The sequence below is a fragment of the Tetranychus urticae genome, chromosome 3 (genome assembly GCF_039701765.1).
Source record: "Tetranychus urticae isolate SD_2017Ah chromosome 3, NJAU_TeUrti_SD_1.0, whole genome shotgun sequence".
NCBI lineage: Eukaryota > Metazoa > Arthropoda > Arachnida > Trombidiformes > Tetranychidae > Tetranychus > Tetranychus urticae.
Window position 1 is genome coordinate 1,316,233 of NC_142960.1, and position 25,411 is coordinate 1,341,643.

The following is a 25,411-nucleotide window of genomic DNA, read 5'->3' on the forward strand; positions in this document are numbered from 1 at the left end:
TCAAAGTAAACTTCATTCCTGAATCAGAGATCAGAGCAATATTACCAATACCTTGTACCTCAATATTAGTTCCATCTCCTTGAGTCACTAGTTTACCTTCTGTGTCAGAATAATCAATGAACCAATTTCGGTTCGAACACATGTGATTACTTGCACCAGAATCGATAATCCAAAGCTCCTCTTCTTCTTTACCATCAATCATGGTTAGAGCTCTTTCTTTTTGACCGTTGACCTGTTTGACCTTCGTTTCACCAATTTTACTCGATGATTGAGCAAAATTTTTAGTGCCATCAATGTTCAACTTTGGACAGTCACGTTTGTAGTGACCTTTTTCTTGACAGTTATAACATTTGAAGCTTTTATTTTTCTTAAATTTCCCTTTAATTTTGACTACCAAAGCAGTTTCATCTGATTGTCTATTTTCACCTTTGATGTTAACCTCTTCTTGCAATAATCTAGCCAAAAGATCTTCATACTTAATATCATTCAATATTACTCTGATGGCTGAGACAAAATGTTTGTAATCTGAAGGCAATTTACTCAAGACTTCAATTACTTTATCTTCATCTGTAATTTTATCACCACAACTTGATAAATCAGACCATAAGTTTTCCAATTCAGAGATGAAATCAATAATAGCTTGTCCACTTTTAACCTTAAGATTACTTAATTTCTGTTTCAAAATAAGCTTCTTCGATAAATCTTTTCGTTCAAAAGTTGTCTCTAAAATTGACCAAACCTCCTTAGCACTCTTGGCATTTTTAATCAATACAATATATTTTGATGAAACACAGCAACATAATAACCCAAGAGCCTTTTCATCTTGTCGTTTGAATATAGCCAATTTACCTTCACCGACAATAGATTCAGATTTTTCATTAATAGCATCCCATAGACCTTCTCTTTTCAAATAATTCATCATTTTGAATTTCCATGATGAGAAGTCAGTACCATTGAATTTATCAATAAGATTCATTGAGCTCGAACCAATTTCTGACAGCGTAGCTGAACCCATAACCAGTTGGTTAATATTGGAATAACTCGAGCAGTTGAACAAGTTTAAAGATAAATTTATTGAATGTTACTTAATGAATTAGCGAATACTGAATAGTGAGATATTATATCGAGAAAATGGTTAAATATTAAATTGTCTAACGTTGAATTAACTTAACTAATTGTTGCCTTTAAAACAGTATTGTTTAGCAACAATCAAAACCAAGATAATGTGAAATGTTCATTGTTACCAATTAAATTATTAAAATAAAGTAATCAACTCGAACAAGAGAACCGCAAATATTGCTCTTCATTTTTTTGCTTTTCTTTTCACAAAATATTTTAACTTGGTCAATGTGAGTGTTTATATTCAATCCTTGATTCCTCTTCATCATCATCATTATAAACCATTTTCATCTTTAACTTCTTCTTCTTCTTCTCTTCCTCTTCTAGTTACAATCTCACACGCAAAATCATGTGACCAAATGAAGCGTGACTCGTGTAAACCTGAAAAAAAAGGTAAGAAAACTGATCAAGAAATTGTATAAAATGAAAAAGCCAAAAAGGTCCAACGACTGTCCGAGGGTTGACCTCTTCTTATATCATCATTCTTACAAATTTTTCTCATCCGTTTCAGATTTTATGAAGACTGGGCTGAACGTCAATCAATTGACTGGACATTCACAACAACAACAAAAAATTACCGCATCACTAACTAACAAATCAGGAGCTGTTTACCTGCAACTCTCAATCAATGGAAGACAGAGACAAGATGAAGAGAGAAGAGATTCAAAAGGAAAATACATATAAAAAAAACAAGACTTTGCTTGTTGATGCTTTTAATGCTTGTTTCATTGCTGGTTACCGCATTTTAAGGCGTTGCGTGATGGCCTCTTCAAGATAGAGATGATGATAAAAAGTATGCTTTCTCTCTCTCTCTTACTTTCATTCCTTCATCTTCCTGAGCTGATTACTTTCTTGGGCTGGTAAATAATCTTCAAAATAGTATCGGAAGAAGAAATACTTGGGCTAGTCGGTGGACTTTTTCCCTTACTTTCCTTGCTTTTTACTCTGATGGCCATGGTGTTGGTGGCATTTGTATAATAGGATGTTTAATGGCCCATGGTGCTACCTTAAAATGGTCCCCTCCTCCTCCTCCCTTGTCTCTCTCTCATACCATCATCTTGATCATCTCGAGGTCTTCACTAGGTACCCACTACCTTCACCACCATAATCTTATTGATTAGAACCCGCCGGTATATAACAGCAGAGTGACGTGGGCCAAAAAGATGATGAGAAAGAAGAGCAACAAAAATAGGTTTGTCTTGAAAGACATTGAAAGTTATTGAGGTAAGGAGACGTTTTCATGTTCATTTTGTTCATCTTGTTTCTGCTTCAATTGACATTACATTTTGTAAAATGATAAAGAAAAGGTCATCAGTCATTTTAACGCCACATCAAAACAACGTCCGATGATGAGAGTAATAAGAGAGAGAGAGAGAAAGAGAAGAGAAAAAAATCACTCAATCAAATATTAAATCAACTAATAATGGCGAGAGTCAAAATTATCTTACAGATTGCCTGATGATGACGATTAAATGTATTTTGATTACACAAGCCAGCGATATTGACTTGAAAATGATGGTAAAAATGGATCAATAATGAATCTGAGGATAAAAACAATAATGAAACTGGTCGGAGGATCATCTTTCCCTTTCCATATCTAATGGTCAGTAAATGGCGATGTTATTAGAAACAAGGAGAAATATTTTGCCCACAAACAAATGTCAAAATGGTTTTACCCAAAGCTGTTATAATCGTTCACCATTTCATCCTAACAACTACTAATCTGGTAATCTGCAAGAGAATACAAAAAGGATTACATTAAATTCCTTACCAGATTTGATTCACTTTTTTTTCTGGCTCTCCATCAACCATTTAATCTTTAATTATGATGATGATGATAATGTCAAGAGATGATACAATGTTTTCATGTCAAATTGATTTTTTGACAACTTTTCATTTTCCTCTTATCTTCTCTTGAGATTTCATTTTCATCTTGTTCACTTAAGAGGTTTTACTCTGTCATCAAGGATCATCACCATCATCAACAACATCATCTTCTCACCTTTCACTTCTCGATAAAGTTATATAAGTAGCCTCACTTGGGGACAACTTTACTCTCTCCTTTATCATGAACATCTTTACTCAATGGAACCATCATTTAATCACTAGCTTCAAGCTTCAAGTTAAATCCTTATTATCATCATTATCCTCTTCAAGTTAACGCTGTTCATTGTCAATCTCAATTATTATCATCATTGACTCTTAACCATCAATACAAGCAACAGCAAAACTTGGCCCAGTTAGCTTATCCTCTGATGTCTTAAAAAAAGCGTCTCAACCTTTTCCATCATTTTACCAACATTTTTCATAGTCTTTACTTGTTATTCAACTTTTGTCTTTCATCCTTCATCTCGATCATCATCTTGATCATCATCTTTGATCCACTATTGTTTACTGGTTGATGCAAATTGTTATGCTTATCATGTTAAATACTTGTCATTACAAGGAGTGGAAGAAGGCAAACCAATTTGAAAATGAAAACCATTAAACATTCTGATTGATGAACAACTATCATTACAACTTTCAATTTTCCCCACTTTGCTGATAATTGTTACACATTGAAACACTGAACAATCCAAGTGTCAACACGGTCAACATTTGGGTGAATAGTTAACCTTGATCAATTGTCAATTGATTAGCCAAAAATGGTTAATCTGTTTTGTGGAGTTAAAATGACACTTGAAGCTAACCTTAACCGAAAAAAACCTTTGTTAATTATAATCAATCAAATGTCAAGTCACACCCAATAAACTCACAATCAATGATATAATCACTTGTTGATTCAAGGTAAAACTCATGTTATTTGTGACATTCAGAAGAAAGAAAAAGCAGAAGAAAAAGTTTCAATCAGATTACCTGAGTCACCAAGACAAATTGAAATTATATTGAGCAAAGGAACGGGAGAAGAAACAAAATAAAAGCTAAAATCTGATCAACACTAATCAATCATTACAATCGATTAACAGCAAAATATTAGTTAAAATCAAGGTTGGTTATTGTTGTGATAAGGAGCAAGATGATAGTCATCATCCTCTTCATCAACAACAACATTATCCAGTCAATCATTAATCAAGATAATTTAGAGAAGAAGAAGAAGAAAAGGAAAAAAGATGAAACTGAAACAAAAATCATTTCCAGTGCTCATCATTTTACTCCAAGTTAACTGTATTATATTTTTGTCAGCCTAAACCTCTCCCACTTGACCTCCTCCCTGATCATCCTCATCAGGTATTAACATGGTAAAAGATTAGTGTCACCTTTTCCAGCATCCAAATGATTGACAACTGGAAATGACAACAACAGCAAAAAAATAACATGAAATATCTATTTAGTTGAATATACAAAAAAAGAGGTTCTTGGAATTACCTCGGGATAATCGGAAAGATGATGAAGATGAAGAAGACAAAATTTTTTCTTTTCATGCTGAGTTTTCATTCAGTTTCATCCATCAGAAATGATTCAATGATTCCAAAGGCTATTTCATCTGTTAATTGTAATGATTGAAAGCAAATAACGTCACTTTAACCAACCCATTTCACCATCATCATCATTTGCCAGAATGACCTCTCATTTTCATCATCATCATGTAACTTTCTGTCAAAACGTCTCTCTTTTTTGTACTCTAAACATTCTCAATTTGATCATTTTTGATCATCTTTCATGTTCACCTAATCATGTTACCTTATCAATTGAACAACAAGAACAGAAACCAAATGAATGAAACTACATCAATCTCTGTCTCAATCACTTTCGCACATTCCTTTTTCCTTTTCCCTTTTCTCATCCATTCATCTCTTCCAACATTTATCTTCATCTTTTCTTTTCATTGTCATTGTAAAAGTTGAAAAACTTTCTCTTCATTGTCTTCCATCTTTACCTGAAATTTCACCATTCCAATCATCTTCATCTTCTTAAAATCGTCTCTTCAATAACATTGAAAAATCAACTTTTATTTCATTTTCTGTTGTGTGGCTCCCTCTAGTCAACTGACGGACAACTTAAAGTAAAGGTTTTAGTTATGATTACCGATCAATTAACTGGTTAACTGGTGCAACTGGTTAGTCCATAAGGTTACCAAGAAAAACAAAAAAGCCCATTTAATGAGTTAACCCTTTTGGGTCAATAAAGAAGAAGTCAGAGAAAGAAAGAGCCAGCAAAAAGTCAGACTTAAAGACTAAAAACAGCTTGAAACTTGCAGACCTTTCCATCTTTTCATGCTAATCAAGTCTCTCAACATTCACTTCATTTTCATCATTCCTTCACCATAAAGTGACTCTAATGAACACATATCTTTCAATCCAACAGAGCCAAGCATAACACAGGATGAAGATATTTTTTCAAAAAAAATCATTATCTTTATCATCGCCATCTTCATCTTCTTAAACTTCATCTTCATCTTTCTTTTCATGTTATTTCCCGAAAAATTTTGAGTCTGGTCGAGGCTAAGATAAAACAATCTTTCAACCTAGAAGAGTCACTCTCATAGGATCGAGTAAAGTATACCAAGTAATGTATTTACACGTGAATTTTCATTCAAACTTTTTTTTATTTTGGATCTTTACCACTTCTTGATTGATCCAACAGAGCCAAGCATAACATAGAATGAAGATATTTTCTCGAAAAAAAACATTATCTTCTTCATCTTCATCGTCATCTTCGTCTTCTTAAGCTCCATTTTCATCTTTTAATGTTATTTCCCTAAAAAATTTTAGTCTGATTGAGGCTAAGAGACAACAATCTTTCAACCTAGAAGAGTCACTCTCATCGGATCGAGTAAAGCATACCAAGTAATGCATTTACATGTGAATTTTAATTTCAATTATTATTTTATCTTCATCTTTATCACTTCTTGATTGATCATGAATTGTTGCCGTTGATTGCTACTTTAATTTTCACAATTTTTAATAGTTTTACAGGTGAGACACAACTGCTAAAGTGGAAAGAAAAGAATTAAAAATGAAATTGAGCGACAAAACAATCAAAATGTTTGAAATAAACTTTTGATTAATTTCAATGATAGTTGATTGATAAGGTTAGCCTTGATCAATTTGGTCAAGATGGCGATTAAAATAGTAGTTGCATTAAACAATTGCGTGTGACAATAGCGTGGTTAACATGAGAAGATGAATTTACGAATGCAAACAATTTAATATTAATTGTTGAGATAATGGTTTGATTACCTTGAGAGTTAAAAGCGAGTTGATTTTCTCATTTTTTAATTGTCCATGAATGGGTGTAACAATCATGTTCAACAATTTACTTGATCCCAACTTGAACTGTTAAACCAATAGAACAACAAGTTTTAACAAAAAAAAAAGCTTCTGAACATTTTGTGGTAACAGAAGCCAGGTAAAACGAGCATGATGAAGATGATGATGATAATGATGGTGATGATGATCAGGATGATCAGGATGAAATTGTTCACCTGAAAGAGGAAAGCATGAATATTATTGTTTTGTTTAATGTGTTTTATGAGTTTGATTTGATAATAAATGATAATCAGAAGCAGATTGAGTTGAAAATTGTGAAACACGCAAACGGATAGCATTTCAATGATTAAGTGACTTTGATGGTAAGAAAGCAAATTGATGAGCAACAATTAAAATTGTGAATTAATTGAGATTTTTTCATTTTCTTTTATCGGCACGTTTTGAACACTGAAAACAATCGAAATGGAAACGAGACATTTTCAGTTGAATTTTTGATGAAACGAAAAATTAACCAAAATATTTAATATCATTAATCAGATTGACTAAGTTTCGTTGCTTCTTAATCATTTTCAGCCTTGAATTTAGTTTCAAAATTGAGTAAAAAACGTTCTATTCTATTAACATGTAATGGATGCTCAGTTACCATGAAAATTGTGTTTTTCAGGTTATTCATTTGATTATCACTGCTATTAACTTTTAAAATTTCCGGATCAATATAAATGTTTCCATTTACAACCAGCTTAAGGGTAACCAAAACTGAATCTTGTTCAATCGTCAATTCGTTCATCAATGAATTTTCATGAAATCAATTGAACCCAAATTTAAATTTATATTGATCTGTGCCAGTTAAAAGCTTTTCAAGCAAATTAAAAATCTTCAAAAATCTAAATCACTATTCAAAGTCTCATCAAAGTGATAACTTGGATATTTGCAGTCATCGAATCAACGCTTTGGAAGTTGGAAATTGACAATTTTAAGATTTTGTTTGAGCTTCAGTTTCGATGAGATTTCAATATTAATTCAGAAATTTTGAGTTCGTCTCTGTAGGTAAGCTGCTCAACGAAAAGTCCAAACTTTGTCTTGTTCACATCGTCAAGCAGCGAAACAAGAACAAAAAAATCCAAGATTGGATATTTTGTTTGAAGCTCATGCAGGTTGACTAAATACAGAAAACGTGAAAAGAAATTAATGACGAATTTAATTGTGAAGAATGTTGATTGATTTATTAAACTAATTTCAACCCTTCCCTTGAATCCTGGCCATTTCACTATTTCCACTAAATCTTTTGTACTAAATCATGTCAACCAATTACCAATTATAAATCAAACAGAGTTTTTATACATGATTATTGCTTGACCATAATCATGTTCATTGTTCAGAGATTGCTTTGTTTCCAGCCCAAACCTGTTCAAACCAAATTAAAAGTTCAGCAATCATTCTATTCACGTGAAACTCGATTTTTGTCGAAAGAAATTCACAACAATCAATTTCTCTAGAAATGAAGAAAAACCTAAACTCATTTGAAAAACAACTGATCAACACAAACCTACGCAATCTATAAATGTATTCATGGTTTCATTTCTCATACTAAACCAATCAGTTTCAATGGACACTTTCATATACTGAACAGAGCATTTCAAGAATCTAAATTAACTCCAAGCATAAATTAAAACAGTTATAATTGAAGTTGCCATCAATGGAAGGAAATTAATGTTGAATGTTCATTGATAAAAATTGGCAGGCAAAGAAAAATTGTTACAAATTGGTAAAAAAAAGACTGACCTAACAAAGCCTAACCTTAAGCCAAACCTTGAAAGACAATTAATATGAACCAATAGACTAGATAACATGGTAACATGATTGGATTCCTAGTAACAGTAGCTATTGAACAAGTGAACATTATCAATAATGATGATGAAGTTTACTCTGGACAGAAAGCGTACACTGTAGGAAGGGCCAAAGGGAAGGCGGACAAAGGGTAGGGTTTGATGAGCCCTTGAAGGGACACGGTGCTTGAGGCAGTCCAACAATGAACCCAAATACGTATTGAGATACAAATGTTTGATTCACATAAACACACATCTCAAGGTGTGGTTACTGTTGAATAAGATGAATATGAATGAATTATTTGGTTATAACCGTAAGGCTTAAGACCTGTGCCTTGATGTACCTTTAATTTGCTTGTGAATAAATTTCAAGCAATTAAACGTAAAACGATAAACACACAAGAAAACATATCTCAACACAAATTTCATCCCATTTCTCTCATTCACCATTCTTCATGGAAAACAGAATTTGTTTCATTTTTTTAAACTTGAACCTTGTAAATGGTTAAACATATTGGTGGGTGTCTAATGGGTGTTTAAAGTCAGTTTCAAGTGCAACTTTATTCAGGTCATAATAAATTTAGAGATGAAAAAACGAGTGTTTGACCATTACATTGACTTTTAATGTTTAGCCAATTGTTGTCAGTTTCCCATTTAGTTTTGTTATATTTTCATCTCTCTGTTGTTTCCATTAAATATTCATATCCAAAGTCAATCCCAAGAGTTTTGTTATCAATATTAATAAGTCAACAGTTTTCGGTGAAAAGATGAAAACTATAATTGCTTTATAATCATTTATTAATCATTTTTATATTGTTTGAACACACTTAGCGCACTTTCTGCTTATTTGATTTGCAGTCGTTTTTTTATCCATTTTTAGTTTACAACAAAATGGCAACATTTTACAACATTTTCATCATTAGTGTAATTATTTTTAATAATTTATCTTCATCACTTTTCCCTCACAATTATCGCGTTTAAAACAACAATTTTGTACAGAAAATGCGACTTCGAAGGGACATCAAAGCACAATGAACCAGCGTCAATGAATCAACAATGATTCTGATATTGAAGCAACTTTCGCTTCTCAAAGATCAGTTTATAGTCAAAAGTCACTGATGAATGCGATTAATGTTTATCTTGATTTGTCTATGAACATTATTCTCATTCAACTCTTTCCTTCCCTGAGTATTTCTTGAGCTCTTTTAGGAATACAATAAGATTGGTGAATTTGCGATTCCGTTTGGATATTTTTTCAGTTGCTGTTGCTGATCTTTTATTCATTTTAATCAGTTCATAACCAATCAACTTTCAACTCACTTGGTGGTACAATAATATCATCATTAATAGATATTATAAGATGAATCCATTTTAATGGTAATTATCATGTATTGCAATTAATCTTGATGGAAGCTTATTGTATGATTACTGTTTTTTATTGATATTAAATGATAGCTTGAGGTTTGCACACCTTAAAATAGTAAATTAAATCATTTTATTACAAAGATGATCAATGGAACCTTTAGTTTCTTATAATTAACAAATTTTGTGGTTTATAATTGTCTTGCTTGCTCTAAATGTCATCTTTCAATGACCAAACTCTGATTCTTTGTTTTTGCCTTTTGATTCTTAATCATCTTTCAATTGTGTTTGCATATTTGATAGTTGATTAAGATAGATTCATTCAAGTTTCAATTGTTTCTTTGTTTACATTCCAGGTCAATTGATTAATTCATTAATCAGTAAACCTTGAATACAAACTGAAGCCGCTCTTGGAGCAACTGCGATTTGTAGTTTTTTTATCTTCTCTTATTAACTGATTACTTCAATTTTCAGGAGTGTTTTGGTTAAATTAACCGATCAATCATTTAATATTTATGTAAATTGACTGGGAATGAATTGATTGTTACAATTAATCTGAACAGAAAGAAAAGATTCGTTTCGCATTTATCACTCCAAATGGCTTGGAACGACAAATATTAACTTTAAAATGAACAATAATCAGACTTCAACTAAAAATATTCAACTATAATTAAATTAAAAGATGATTTCAATCTTAATAAAGATTTTATCAAAGCTTTCATCGTATTTCATGATTCCAATGTTTTCCTGTGAACATTGAATTGCATTCAAATTAAGCGCAAAGTGAATAAATTTAAGGCTCAATCATGCTGTAATTATTGTTGCTCATTTCGTTGCTTCAGATGTTTAGCTTATAATAGACCACAATGAACTCTTGAGATAGATATTTTGATAACAAGTTGCATGGTCAATGGATTTGTTAGAGGTTAAGTTGACCACAATCTCAACCTTTTGTCAATCAAAGTGATAAAATGATATCATAAAGGAAGAAACATTTACATAAAATTGTAATAAAATGAAGATAAGATTCATCATTAAACATGATCTACACTCAACAATACACTAAGCAAATGAAATCAGATGAACAATTAGCAAAATAACAAATCGATTAACCTAACCTTTTTCATTTGGTTAATCACTTCAAACAATTGCATTACAATGATTTTCAATTAACATTGTTCTAATTTACTGTTCAGTTGAATTCAGTTCACTCACATCGAGTCTCTTTTCAGATTCAATTTTTTCACTCAAAGATTTTCAAAGCTGAAAGATTGAATCTTGTTAAAACAGAGTTCAATCGATAAATGAAATTTTCTCCGATTTTCGATTCATTCATCATTTCACTTGAAAATCGAAGAAATACATGGAATGATTTCTGATTGGAACACATTCTAGACTCTGATTGCATGTAACATTAAAAGCATAATCATTTAGGTCAATCAATGAAAACATTTGTGGCTCAATAGATTTACCCTTTGATTTTACTCTTGAGTCTTGGATAAGCATTTCAATTTTACTTTTCTGTATTTAATCAAATTTTACGACTGATATTGAATGAGATCTTTAGACTCATACACAGGAATCAGAAGCAGGATAAGAAATTGAACTTCGACATAAATCATGAAAAGGCTTAAGAGTCGCCTTGACATCTCGAAAAATCTTGATTCAATTTTAGTCTAATTCAATCATTTTTCTTGCATGAAATTGATCTTAAAGCTTCAAGAATAGAGTTGAAACATTTCTCAAATTCTGACTATTAATTTCACCCAAGTTTCTCTTTCGATAACAAAGAGAAAAATTGACTTGCATGAAAGCAAGTTGAACCCTGTTAATGGACTGGACTTTTAATCCAGTTTATCATTTGGTTTCCATTTCCTTTCATCAACAATCTTGATCATCATGTAGTTGATCATCTCTGTATCACACCGCCTTGGAACCCTGCATGTTCACATTCAACTTCCTGTTCTCAGAGCCTTTCCTCTCCTTTCCATATCGATTCATGATAATCACCTCTTCCTCCTCCTCTTCATCTTCAACTATCATCTTTTTTTTATGTTCAATGTTCACTGTTGATCCAAAAGGATGTGAATATTGAAAGAGGTAAAAATTACTGTTGTTCAATGTAATTGGATCACTTTGTTGTTGATCATCAACGAGATAGAAATGATGTTTCTGGACAAATCAAGCTTTCTTGTTCAAGCCAATGATCATCAACATGACCCCATGGTGATGATGCTTTTTATAAGGTCACAGCCTTCCAATTGATTCACCAATTTATTTAACAATATAAACCTCAATCATTCTTTACTCTTTTCCTTTTCCTTTTTTTATTTCATTTTCATCTTTTCTTCTTTTTTCCATCTTCTCCATCCTCCGTAATCATCTTTATCCCCTTCTCATACAAATATTATTAACATTATTAACATCATTTTCATCATCGCCATCATCTTTATCCTCCCACCTTTACACTTAGGGAACACACCAAAAGAAAAGATTGTCCAATTGTCGATTATACAATATGATTAAACCAATTTGCTGCTCACCAATTGTTAATCATTGTGTGTATTTAGCCCTTTAACATGATTCCCAATCAACAATTGGAAAGATGAGAAACTCGATAACTTTTATTGACTCGAGATGTGGGAAGTTGGGCGGTCTTCATGTATCATCCTGATCATCCAAGTAATCATTTTAGTAAATCATCTTTGAAGATGAGGAAGATGCAGGAAAACAAAGGTTCATCTCTCTCTTGTTTTTTCTCATAATTTTCATCTTTGTCTTGAGATTGTCAGTTTAATGTATCGCCAGGAGTTATCAGCTTGGTAAAGTTAATCAAGGTGATCTTTGGGTGTGTTTTGGTTTCAAGTTAATTTCATAGGTATGAACACCGGATACAGTCTTATTAGGTGATCAACCATGTTTTTGATTACAATTATTGTTGAGTTAATCAAAGAAGGAAATGTAACTCTCAGTAGGTTCGCCATTATTTAAATCACAGTCATCTTAAGGTATTTCAATGTTGAACCGTTCATCTCACTGGTAACAATCAGGCAATTTCAATAATAATCTTCTTCTTCCCGTCATTGTCTAATATAATTATAATAACGATAATTTCCTGTTCATTTTTTGTTCACTGTTCATTTATATTTCAAGAATCTTGACCAGTTTTAAAAATATTGCTATCAATAACTCACTTTATAAATATATTTTTTATCAATCGCAGCCAATTTTGACAGATTTTGATTGCTATTTCTTTTTACAACCAAACAAGATGAACAATCAATGATTACAATTGAGTTTGGTGTGTTTTTTTTGTTTTGCTTTTCAATTTGTTGCCATCTCATTTACTGTTGATCATTCAGGTAAACATATTTTGATGGTTAGGGATGAGAAGAGATGCAAGTTCACTCTCTGTCTTTGGAATCAAAATTTGTAGATGAAAATGTTGGGTGAAAGGTAAAGATGGTGATGATTTTTGATGATTTGAAGGTAACTTCAGTTATTTATTTTATCGAGTTGTGAGAGGAGAAACCAGCAAATATTACAGGAAACATAACAAGTGAACGTGCAATCGTTTTCTTGACAAATCTTATAAATAAAGGAATGAGCAAAAAGCAATCAAAAGCAACCATCTAATCATGCTTAGTGCCTCAAAGGACCTTTGCTTTGTTCACCTTTGTTTTTACTTTATCTTCATCACTTTCTTTCATCTTTCTTGCTTCTTTCTTTGGTGAAATGGAAGATTCAAAGACAGGAGGATAAACAGGCATTCAGCTAATGAATTACTATCATTATCATTATGTTATAGAGAAAGCTTGGATTTTTATGTGTTCCTTTTGTTTTCCCATTTCAAATCTGGTAACATTGTGTGGCTTACATGTCCAGGTTTCTTGTTGTACATTTACAGGTCCAAAGGTTTGTAATTAAAAATCATCACTAATTATGTTCAACACTATCAAAGGCAATTGGATAAACAGTCATTTAGATAGAATGGTTTTATGTTGTCTTTTCGCAGCTTTATTTCATCTGTTAACCTGAAACTCTGAAGAGTCTTGTTTACTATGTTTGGCACTTTTCATTGATTGGGTTTTGAAAATAATTTTGCTTTTTCCTCATTGTAAGGCATTGACTTGGAATATCATTTGCTTTTAGTGGCTCTTTGTTTTGATTAGTTGAAAGAAGAGTTTAATTTTTTCTGTTCATTGAAAACAATTTTCACCATTAGAAACTGAATCCAAGGTGTATACAAGTGTTGTGTTTATGTTTTTGTACATCAACCTTTACAGTGGTGATTAAGAATGTAGACAAGGTAAAAATCGCGTAATCAGAAGATTAACTTGGATTGTTTTTTAAAACAAGTCAAATTTGCAGTTGAGTCAACGATGCTAGTCTCAATGATAGGCCTTTGTGGTTTGAATTATAGATTTGCAGGTTAAGCATACTCGATTGACAGTCAATTTGATTGATCGATGGTTGGTATTTGATGGGCTCACGGTGCTGATGGATGGCATCAAAAAACAATGGACTTGGTTAGTATGGGCTGATATAAACGAATAACTGAAATGATTTCACAAAAGTATACATTGATGTCTTGGCGATGTCGAGGTAAAAAACTAGATTCGTTAGATATTTTTGCTCGCTCGTTGGATTAACTTGTCATTTGAAGCTAATGCACAGCTTGTGATCAAAATTGTCTTTCTTGTCTATCAACATTGATTAATAATACTGAATAAAAGAGATTAAATGCGAAGTAATGAAAATCTCGTAAGAAATTGTAACAATGGCGTAAATTAACAGGCAAAGATTTCATCTTTCCTCTCGGTGTAAAAAAAGAGACTTGAAATGGCTCTGTTTTTGTAGCCAACGATCAGTCATTTTTTGTGTGTCCAATAAGAGCTACTTGAATATGGCGAATTTTCAGAGTAAAGGGTTTTTGCTGGAGTCTTTGATCCTTCATTGGTTTGATCCTTGGAAAGAGTAGCAATTGATGGGAGAATTGCTTATGTTCTCCGGTGAGGGAAGAAAATCATGAGAAAAGATGAAATGTTGATGTTATTTCTGTAATTTTTATGATGATAATGATGTTCTTGTTGTTGGTATTGTTGTTTTTGATGATAATGCTAATGCTAATGATGGCAGCATTAATAACGCTGATAATAATGGTGGTGAAGCGATGGTAGGTTTAGGCAGGCGGATGCTCTTGTTAATGGCTTTGTTTTTCCATGTTATCAATTAAGATAATAAATTATGGCTGCAAAAATATGGTCACTCTTTTGGGCATTTTCTTGTTTCTTTCTTTGCTTTCCATTGATTTTTTGGTGCTTTGCAAGTGAAGAAAATTCATTTCATTTTGGAGATCCTTCTTAACTTTGGAATCAGCTTACAACATATTTGGACTTTTTCATCTTATCAAGTTTCTTATACAAAAGGTTATTTAAACCTTCAAGTTCACCAATTTTGGCTTCCACTTCTCGTAGCTTTGGGTTTCCATTAACCAATTTTTGAGGTAAGATGAGAATAAGAGAAATGATAGGGAAAAACATTGATTAGTTATTTATTGTTAATTAAATGTAAGCTTAACTGAACAAAGTTAATAGCTTAATTTCAACAGAAAAGGGTTCCATGTTTACATTACCTCAACAATTTAATCTTACAATCAGAAGAGAAAAAAAAACTCATTAATTTGGTCAAGTTAGAACCGTCAAGCAGTTGAGGTTCACTTCTCACACTAAACAATCAACCTTGGGCTGACAATCAAAGTTATTATCATTGTCAAGTATAGGTAACAAATAGAAGTAACACCATTTTGATTGATTAACTTAAATTCATGAAATAAATAATAAAAATCAAGGTTACACTGAATTAAACATGATCAACTGATTTTTAAAATTCAAGAAATTTATGGATACAAATAAATGGTATCAGATCTGCCATCTATGAGAAGAAAATATTACTAAAGGCTTTTACCATCTGATAAGAAAAATTTTCTTAACAAATTGCAACCAATTTAACCAAATTTCCGCTAATTGTTTTTATATTGAACCCTTCAATGTTTCAATTAGTCAATTTATGTTCAAATGTTCAAGTTCCAATATGCTTTCAGCTTACCTTTCTTAGTGATTGCCGTTTATTCTTGTTGAGCTGGATTTCTGAAAACTCTGCATCATGATGACGGCTTTTCAGACGATCTAGTTCATTTTCAAGGTAAGTTAATTTTTCTTTTAAACGTTTGGTTTCTTCATTTGTTCTGGTTAATTTAGCCCGATATTCATTCAAGAGTCGAATGTTTTCTTCTGAAAAAAAGGAAAAGGTTGGTTATTTCAGTGCACTGCGTATTACTGTGCGTGAAGTTAGGAGTCAAGTTACTTGTTGGATTACAATGTATTAAAACGACTCATTATGTTTAGGAAATTGCTCAGATGATGTTTTGACTTGATTAAATATTCATTTCTACAGTAGAGCAAATATATGTAAATAATATGATGTACTACCACACAAATTGAAGACATTACCAAGAGAAACATCAACACACTTGAATTGTCTACATCTACCTACACGGTTTTCAGCTAATAACCAGGGCTTGTCAACGTTATGCACATTTTTAACATACTTTTCCATTTTTTCTTTAAATAGATTCAAGCTTTTCCACTCAAGCTTATTAACAGAAACAAAAAAGTTCATTCCTTTAATCATGGCTCATCATCGATTATGTAAGTCTCAGCTACTTTCCCCCACCTAACATCATATTGTTTTTCCGATTTGTATCGTTTAAGCTTGCTTACTCAAGTTTGAAATTCACAAGAAATTTGACATTCTTAGTCTAGCTCTTTTAACATTGCCTTTGAAATTATTATCTGTGCCATCAGTTTTTGGAAACGCTTAGCTCTATTGATGTTGAAAGGAATAGTTTAACTTTTTAACAGCTCATTCTATTATTTAGAATATCTTAATATCTTCAAATTTTGTTGAAAACTAACAAAGTAACAATTTATCACTGCCATTGATTATATATACTTTTAGCATACTTACTTTGAGCCTCTAGGCTTACAATGTCGGAAGAATCAATAAAATTGAATGAATCGGCGAAAACTTTCTCTTCCAAGTCGAGATTCTCTTGACGTTTGCATTTCACATCTTCCCGCAATTTTTCAGCAGCCTTATTAAGAGTCATCTTTTCATTAATCAGCTCTTTCAATTTACTTTCCAGAGTTGATTGGTCATACTGGTTGAAGAAACTGATCACAAATTGGTCAATAGGACTAGAAGGATTATCTACTAAGACAACGGAAGAATTCAATGGCGCAGAGTCAAACTCGTCTCCATTAAAATCATCATTACTGTCCTCATCACAGTGAGCCGCAGTTTTAATATCACAAAATGAACGGAATGGCTTTAATTGAAAATAACTCAGACCGTTTTTCTGGCAAACAAGAAACAAGAAATTGGTTAATTGTCTCTTTTCATTACAATGGCGGTTGAATAAATACCTCTAATATACCATCGCGTTGGCTAATACAGTGCTCTAGATAAAGACAAGAATCTTTCAATTTGGCGTAATCCCGTGTTAATAAATCATGAGCCTATTTGAAAGAAAGTATGAATTTTAAATTAAGGTTTGTATTGAATCCATTTGACACAAATTAAACAGTTTCACTGACACAAGAATAAGGAATGCATATTAATGGTTTCAATTTACCCTTGTTTTGTCTCTCAATAGTCGGCGTTCGTTTAAATAATCATCCTCCAATATACTGTATTCATCTCGTATGTTATCAACTTCAAAGGAATAAACTTGACGTTCATTGTCCAGAAGAGTGTTAGCCAACAAAATTCGTCGATATTTACCATCAGAGTCATCAGGATCATCTGCATTCATCTAGATCGTAGAAGATAAAAATCATGATCATCAAATCACATTGCAAGAAACGTCAATTCATACTTCTTTTCTTTTCCTTGAAAGACGACGACTAACAAATCGACTAAAGACGCTGAATCCAGCACAGTTAATCAAACAGCAGAAGTTAATTATGTAATCTAACATTTTCATCTTTTCCTCTGTACTTCTTACTCACACACTACTTGGGTTAAAGTTAAGATCTTTACTTATATTCTAACCAATTTGACAAGTGCATGATCTATTATGTAAGTCAACATTACAATCAAACTGTTATCTGTTCTACTGTGTTGTTTATCTGACATTTTAATCTAATTTCATTTTTTATCTCTTACAGTACACTATCAAAAAACATCAGGGAAACTCCCTTTGGTTCAAATCATGAAAACAAATCGAAAATCTGGTTATAAGGATTTAATACAAACAGTTACCTGGAAATTTTCAGTAAGCTCTTCGTCTTCTAAACTGGTTAACTTGGAATAATCATCATAATCTTGGTCCTCCTTTGACAATTATAGTGATAATGGTGTTGATGATGATACCATGATTGATAATCCAATGGTGGAGAGGAGAAAAATTAGACAAATTACAAAGATAATCAATGGTTAATTAAATTTCGCGTTAACAGTTTGTGCTTACTAATGAAACATTCTGGTTTGCCTGTTTGCTGACAATTTGCAAATTTTTTTTCGCTCTTGTTTCGCTCAATCAACAACAAGACAAAGAAGCGTACACATAATTTCAATTGTATGTTATCGTTTTCTGGTGACCTTAATTGTAATCATAAAAATAATCAACTACGGTGAGGATGATGAACTCAATTGAAAGGAAAGGGAAAAGGAAATGACAACCAAAGAAAAAACTTGTCTCTGGTTAACACAAAGTAAAGCAAGTTACTAAACTATTTGCTGAAACAGAACGTTAAGATGGTGAACACAGATGACAAACATGAAATAACACTGAAAACATAAATGGTAGAAATCGGAAAGATTAAAATTCAACAATGAACAAAAGCAAATTACCAATGATGGTAATTAGTACAAATAGAGAGGTGATTCCAAGAGCGAAAAAATAATTTAAAACAAGGAAATAAAAGCTGGATAACGAGTACAACCATGATATCCAATTGTGATGATAAAATTACTTGTATGGTTTAATCAGATTATCACCGGATTGAAAGCAAACCATGTGTTTTACCATAGATTCATAAATAACTATTTGACTTAAAATTAACAACAAAATACAAGCAACTAGACCATGGATCAAGGATTATTAGATGGATGATTAAATCTTACCAATTGGTGATCTGACGATGTAGAATCAATATGATTAACTGACGGCGATTTTATATCAACACGAGATGATCTTTCAATTTCAGGAGAAGTTTCTTTTTCCAGTTCCTTAATCTCTTCGCCAACTTGTTGCATCTTATAACGAAATGAAGGTGATCTTCCAACACTATTGTTACCTGTTGCTGTTGATGAAAACGAGGAAGATGATGGAGATGATGTTGATACAGATGATCTGTTGCGAGCTCTACGGCGAGATGACTCACGTCCCTGTAACAAGAGTACAAGAGAGTAAACAAGATTGTTTAATTAAACAAGCAAATTCATTGAAAACACATGAAAATAGGCAAAGTACTTCAAGACTGACTAGTGATGTTAATGTTCCCTTAAACATAAAATGGACATAAAATAATATGATTTACAGCGTAATCAGTTAACTCAACTGTTTCTTGTCAATTGATGATGGTGTAATTTGGATACAATAGATGCAAGAAAACAAACCATGAAAACAGCCAATTCATTGTTGAATTAATAATCAACAATAATTGCAATGAATTGACGTTTCTCCACATTGATATATTATTATAGCCTTAAACTGTCCCTCACAAATTGTGTTCAGGTCATCTGTTACCCATGCTAACAGTCGTCATTTTAGGTTGACAAACGTTCACTCATTATACGTCAATAGACTTGACTTGGGTTTGGTTTTTTGCATCTTCAATTATCCTTTATTACATATAAATTAGAAAAATTTAACCTTAAAAATTAAATTTATTGTAATTTGTAAGCCAAATCAATTTATTAAAAGCTAAATGAAATCCCTTTTGGTTTCAAATATACTTTTACCTTCCCGGTAAAGGTTAAACAGGTTGAATCCGAGTGTTTGTTCAACTTGTTTGAATAAATTTTCAACATTATTTTAGTTTCCTGTTGATAATATCATCCTGATATTTCCTTCAATTTTCATGTTTTATTTCAAGTTTAACACAATCAAGGGTTCAAACCTCACAATGAATCAGTTTTATCAAAAGTTGAGATTGAAATCTAATAATTAACATTCTGTAGACATTTTTATCGTAACCGTAACATTCAAACACAATCTACGTTTTTATTTAAAATCAACGTCTGATTTGGAATGATTCCGATCAGAAAGATCCATGATGATTAGATAAAGAAGAAGCCAAGAATTCTGGATTCAAAAATCAGAGGCGATTTACGAGATTGAATGTAACTTGAATCTTTGACATAAAAATTTGATTAAAATGAGTTGTTTTGAACGAGATTTACAAGAGTTTCATTATTTTTAGATCGATTCATTTCGAGCTATTTTTGGCTTCTGTAAACTTGTGTTGATAATAATGATAATCAATCAGAATTTATGATAACCAGATTAAGGGAAGGTTCACCAAAATTGAATATAAACATTTTAATTCTAATTAAGAGAAAAGTTATTTTGTTTTTCCTTCCTCCTAATAGCGTTCTTAATTTGTAGTATATTGTTTAATGTTATGGTAAGATGAATTGATGTCAGCCTGTTTGGTGAGTTCAAACCAATCACTTGAATAATACAGTTGATTAAGAGGAAAAAAGATTCAGTAAAAGGAATTAAAATTTTTGCTGTAATATTTGATTCAATTTATCCTGGTAACAGAATTAGCGATTTAAATACATAATCAAATATATAATGATGGGAACATTAGAAAAAATGAAATTGAAACAAAAATAAGGACTCAACAGTTAAATAGGTGAATCGATTAACATATTAGAATCACAATTTGTGGTTATTGATTAATGTACAGTCAATTTGCTTTTGAGTCTAATAACCTTATGTTATAACAATCAAAACATAATCATCTTAATGAGTTGAAAATATAAGACCAGAAAAATAATGTCTTCAATTGTTGTGAGGCAAAATAAGTAAAAGATTGATCAGAGATTAAACAGATTAGTAACAGAAGAGTTAAATTGTTTTAAGTGTAACAACGATTAAGTCTGAGAGTCTAAAAATATTTTTAAGTCACAGATTTCTTTCACCCATGAAATTGTTCAGATTGTTGTCATTCTAGATCACTGTTAATCAACCTAAATACTTAACAATTAATGTCTACACCTTTTGGTTGTTTTGCAGTAAAGTTGATTGAAAAGTTGAAAATCTGATACAAGTGATTGTTAAGATGAAATGATTAACAGAGTTTAAGGAAAATTAGAGTAAATCTGTTAATTGTAGGCAAATGTTATTCTTGATTATCATCTGACTGGTTTTCAAAATAACTGTGAGCTGATAAACCATCTTAACATATAAATAAATTTGTTGGTTTGCTAATTAGTAGCAAACTCTAATGATATTAGCATTTGATTTGTTGTTTTTTGTGAGCAACAACAGTGTTGAACCAAGCGAGTCAATATTGTTATTTGGAAATGATAACAGTTGAAGTAAATGAAACCCAATCAACCTTGGGCAATTAATTACTCAAAAGTAATTGCTGGTGTTAAGGGTAAATGATATGATGAAGAGAGTAAAGGGAAAACAAAATGATCATTAATGACACTGCGATCATTGACGTTAACAAACCACATTAATGGTAACTTGATTACTGGCAATTGTTGTTTACATTTTGTTGTTGTTTACACAATAAGTTAACAATCTAATTGACCAAGAACAATTATGGGAATAAATTGAGCTTCTGGTTTGGGGTTAACATTTTTGGGTTGAATCGAGTTACTTACCACAAATCGTGGAGAACCATCTCGACAGTCTCGATGTCGATATTCACGAAAATTACGTATATACAGCAAAATGGGGACAAGATTATCCATTGTTAATTGCTGGATTCATCTGGCCAAAAGTCAATCATTTAAATCCATTTGAATCATGCTAATTGGTTAATTTTTATAAATTTATTTTGGGTTAAAGCACTTGGGTTGTCCATTGTGAATGTTGACTGTTAACTCAAATTGTAAACATTGGTAAATTGACTGTTAAACCAGCTAAACCAGACGAGATAAACTGTACAAGAGGTCAGCTTGGGATAGAGTTAAGAAAATAGAATCTCGATTGTGGCCAAAGATGTAAAGAGAGTCACAAATCACATGGAATACGTTAATGTAGTTATTGTTTAGAGAAATGTAAATAGTTGTAATGAAAATAACGGTTTTGGTGATGGAGTGAGGTTAAAGGAGCACAGATTCATGGGGATGATGATGATGGAAAAAGATGATCTTCCGTTCATAAAAATCTGTGAAATGGAAAGAAGAAAGGAAAATGAGTGAAGAGAGTTTACTGTGTGTTGACTCGCGAATTTTTTGGTCTCTTTCTTTGCTGTTAAGACATTCCAGTGGATCTAATTTTGAATAGATGAGAGAAGATGAGATGATGATGAGTGCAAGAAAGAAAGAGAAGAAGAAAAGAAAAGATGAGGCTAATTTTTCTGCTTCTTCTCCATTGCAATTAAGCTTTAGCCTCTCTCTGGCTCAAGCTTTTTAGCTTCATCTATTTGTATCATGCTTGGGCGTTTCGTCTCAAAATGTGACTCTTTCTCTTCTCATCTTTCCTCACTCATCCTGTTATATTTTCAATTCTGTCTCTCTATTTTCCTTTCTTTCATTTCCATTGAGTTTACCACGAGAAAATTTCAATGGATTACATACTCCAAAAATATGCTGCAGTCGATTCTGATGCTGAGCAAGCTTCAAGCGAAACCTGTCAATATTACAATACGTGATTACAATAGATCATTACAATGAACTTAAGATTGCGCTTGGAAAACACAATAATCTGAAATTCTGGTAAACAGTTTTGGTGGGTAAATCGGTGGTGTCTTTGGTTCGACAAGCCTTTATGCCTTAACAAGTCTTTATTGTCAATCCTTTTGAGCTTTTCCAAAAAAGTCTTTCACATCCATTAATTTAAAAGCAATAATTTATATCTTTCAGTTCGATCGGTAGTATCTTGAATTTTAGGCCAACAGTTAAACCTTTTTGAAAGGAGGGCAAGGTTTTTACCATTTCAACGGTGTGAGTATTTCTTGACATGCAAATCCATTGAGCTTTCTTGGTTCCTGAGCATTTCCATCTTACATCATTGTCATCTTGTTTCTCGTGGTGTTCCTGGTTTTCTGGTAACAAGATGCTTTACATATTGTCAACATCTAATGAAAGTGAAAAGATAAGTCAGGGTTTTAACGCCATTATTTAATTATACATTGAAATATGGGTGACACCAAGTTGTTTTTAAACCTGAACAGTGATTTGTCATAGCTTCATCATTTACAGACGCAATATTTATAAAGATTTAACCAATTACCTTCCGAAAAGATGAAAACAATCCTGGTTTGACCACTTTTGTACGCCATTCACGTGTAAACCAGACGATTTGATCGTTTTCCTCAAATTCACTGTATCAATCCTGTTGATGGCTTTCTATCCGATGGGTATTCATTATTATTAATTACATTGCTGATCAAACCATTTTGTTGATGTTTACGAAGAGTACACCAGTAATTAATAAGACTGTTCGAGTAAATAATTGATCAGCAAATGATTCCAATCTTCCTGGCAACTTTACATCAGACATTTTTGACCGCTATTTAAGCCAACCATAGACATCAAGGACATTTCCTGGTCATCATTAGCGTTATAATTGATGATCGTTAAAAGCTCCTTAGGCCTGGCACCCAAACAAGGTCAGAGTCAATCATTAAATATTGTGTCATAACTGCTTATGACAATCATTTAAAATCAATCAACTGTTTTCAAAACTGTCTATTGTTTTTTTCTTTCCCAATAGATGGCATTTTTATTTCGACTTGACTCATCTTGAAAGTGATTAACTGTTGATCAAGACTAACGATTTTGTTGCTACTAAATGACTTTATCCGAATCAACAGATCCTCAATTAACTGAAATAATTGGAACGTAATAAGGTTAACTGTTGTTTGTAGTTGCACCGTGAAAAAGTTTTCAGCTAAAGGAGTAAAAAAAGGTTAATCTGATAATTAAGATTGTTTAATTAACTTTACCTGAGACGGATAAATTTAAAATAAAACTTGAAATTTACAAAAATAAAGCTATACAAGTGTATATTTATTGCTTATTTATTGAAACAATAATTTAAAGATTAACAGAAAGCTGGTTAACAGATTGGTTAAACGTTAAAGGTTACAATTGTAACATTAATTTGGTAGTTTTGTTAACCTTGTTCAGTATATTTAAATATCTTTATATAGTGAATGTGTAAAAACCGTGAAAGACTTTCGGATCATTCATTGGACCAACGAGAGCTGAATTACGCTATTACGATTAAATTATTAGGGCCGCCAATCCAAAATGAAAACTCTTAATTTTTCCTTTAAATCAACTGGTTCAAGATTTGACAAATGCATATTGAGTTGGCTTTATTACTGTCCATGTAAAATCAGCAATCACCGGTGAAAATAGCTTTAGATAAATTATATGAACATGATGATGGAGAAGTCGCTCGAGTAAAGCTCGAATGATCAGGTTAAAGATGAATAGATGAGGTAATCAATGGATATATCTATCAACAAACAATATAACTCTCAGCAGACCAACAGCTACAAAATAAATACTATTGTTGAAGATCAATCTTATGACTTTTTAGGTTTCGTTTTAATTGATTTTTTTCCAATTGTTTGACCAACAGTTTGACCAAAGAAACTTGTTGCATAACTAAAGTAACGACACTAAGGTGAAAACAGCAAGTCCGAGGCCAACAGAGGCAAAGTAAAAGGTAATCCATGTGGAAAGGAAAAAAAGAACCAGAATTACCATGAGAATATTAACACGAACCACATGACGAATTCCTGGGCATTTACTTCGATTGATTCCAAGTAATTTGTCAATTAATTTAACACAGTTTATTCTGGTATTTTCTTCAACAAAAAAGGTTGACACGGGAACCATGATGGAATATATTTAGCACAATTTGAAGGTAAACACTAACTGTTGGTACCAAAAGCACACAAGAGACAAATGCTGTAGTGAGCAATTAACGTTTGGTGTTGGATGAGTTAAAGAAACTGTTTTAACTGGTTCTTCAAAAATGGATTCAAATTGTAGACACAAACTGGTTGACAATTGATGACTGGTTAATGTTGTTACTTGTGAAAAGTGTAACAAAACCGTTTATTTTTAAAGCTTTTGGAGATTCTATTTTTTGGTTTGAAGAAAAAAATGATTCAACAGTTGAAAGAAAACATTTCGCCTGATTTTTAAGCTTTACTTTACTGGTAACAATACATTACTCAAAGGTCACATTCAAAGATAGTCAATATTTTTTCATCAAATAAAGCAATTGATAAGACTTTGAAATGTTCAGTTGAACCTTTTCAATGTTTAATAATTTATATTTTTTCAAATATCTCTTCTCTTCTTGATCTCTCGTACGATTGTTTATTCATTTTGTTGTTTTCATTTCTCAAGTTTGATTGTTGTACTTGATGTTGGTTGGTTACTGATTATTGCGTGTTGATGTTAAACTCCGCCCTGTTGACTATCCGCAGTTGACGGATTTTTCATCATTCGGTTTCCTTGCCTCCGCTCCTTTTAGAGTCAATCTGTTGTTGGTGTCTTGATAATGACTCATAACCAAACCAGTTTTCTATTTATGTTTTAGGCCTAATCAACTCTCAACCCCATCATTTTCATCATCTTCATCATCGCTTCAATCTACCCCAACAGGGAGACTAATCA

At 32.0% G+C, this 25,411-nt stretch overlaps 1 protein-coding gene and 3 long non-coding RNA genes across 7 annotated transcripts; 3 read left to right on the forward strand and 1 right to left on the reverse strand.

The window, feature by feature from the left end:
- The first annotated feature begins 1,278 nt into the window (after positions 1-1,278).
- On the forward strand, positions 1,279-3,889 carry LOC107365844 (uncharacterized). The gene is made up of 4 exons (XR_001569502.3): positions 1,279-1,349; positions 1,447-1,512; positions 1,631-2,343; positions 2,570-3,889. It is a non-coding gene; the product is annotated as an uncharacterized LOC107365844 (long non-coding RNA).
- An 8,808-nt stretch (positions 3,890-12,697) lies between these two features.
- On the reverse strand, positions 12,698-23,514 carry LOC107365845 (leucine-rich repeat flightless-interacting protein 2). Of its 3 annotated transcripts, none has more exons than XR_016199831.1 (9): positions 23,004-23,514; positions 21,428-22,848; positions 18,707-18,970; positions 17,843-17,914; positions 17,214-17,393; positions 17,005-17,097; positions 16,547-16,937; positions 15,153-15,810; positions 12,698-14,994 (listed from the first exon to the last, which is right to left on the reverse strand). XR_016199831.1 is itself a non-coding variant. In XM_015933413.3 (9 exons), the coding sequence occupies exons 2-9, from the start codon at positions 21,515-21,517 to the stop codon at positions 14,893-14,895; spliced, it is 1,377 nt and encodes a 458-aa protein (XP_015788899.2). In that variant the 5' UTR covers positions 21,518-22,848; positions 23,004-23,514; the 3' UTR covers positions 12,698-14,892. The 3 variants fall into 3 exon arrangements, 2 of the variants coding, with proteins under 2 accessions (XP_015788899.2, XP_089125335.1); XM_015933413.3 differs by having other exon boundaries at positions 15,626-15,810; XM_089269209.1 differs by having other exon boundaries at positions 15,626-15,810; positions 21,428-22,829; positions 23,004-23,440.
- On the forward strand, positions 15,579-19,521 carry LOC107365847 (uncharacterized). Of its 2 annotated transcripts, XR_016199837.1 has the most exons (6): positions 15,579-15,721; positions 16,151-16,227; positions 16,725-17,130; positions 17,235-17,659; positions 17,749-17,855; positions 17,930-19,521. It is a non-coding gene; the product is annotated as an uncharacterized LOC107365847 (long non-coding RNA). The 2 variants fall into 2 exon arrangements; XR_001569503.3 differs by having other exon boundaries at positions 17,749-19,521.
- LOC149093136 (uncharacterized) lies at positions 23,240-23,765 on the forward strand. The gene is made up of 2 exons (XR_016199838.1): positions 23,240-23,382; positions 23,487-23,765. It is a non-coding gene; the product is annotated as an uncharacterized LOC149093136 (long non-coding RNA).
- Positions 23,766-25,411: the final 1,646 nt, after the last annotated feature.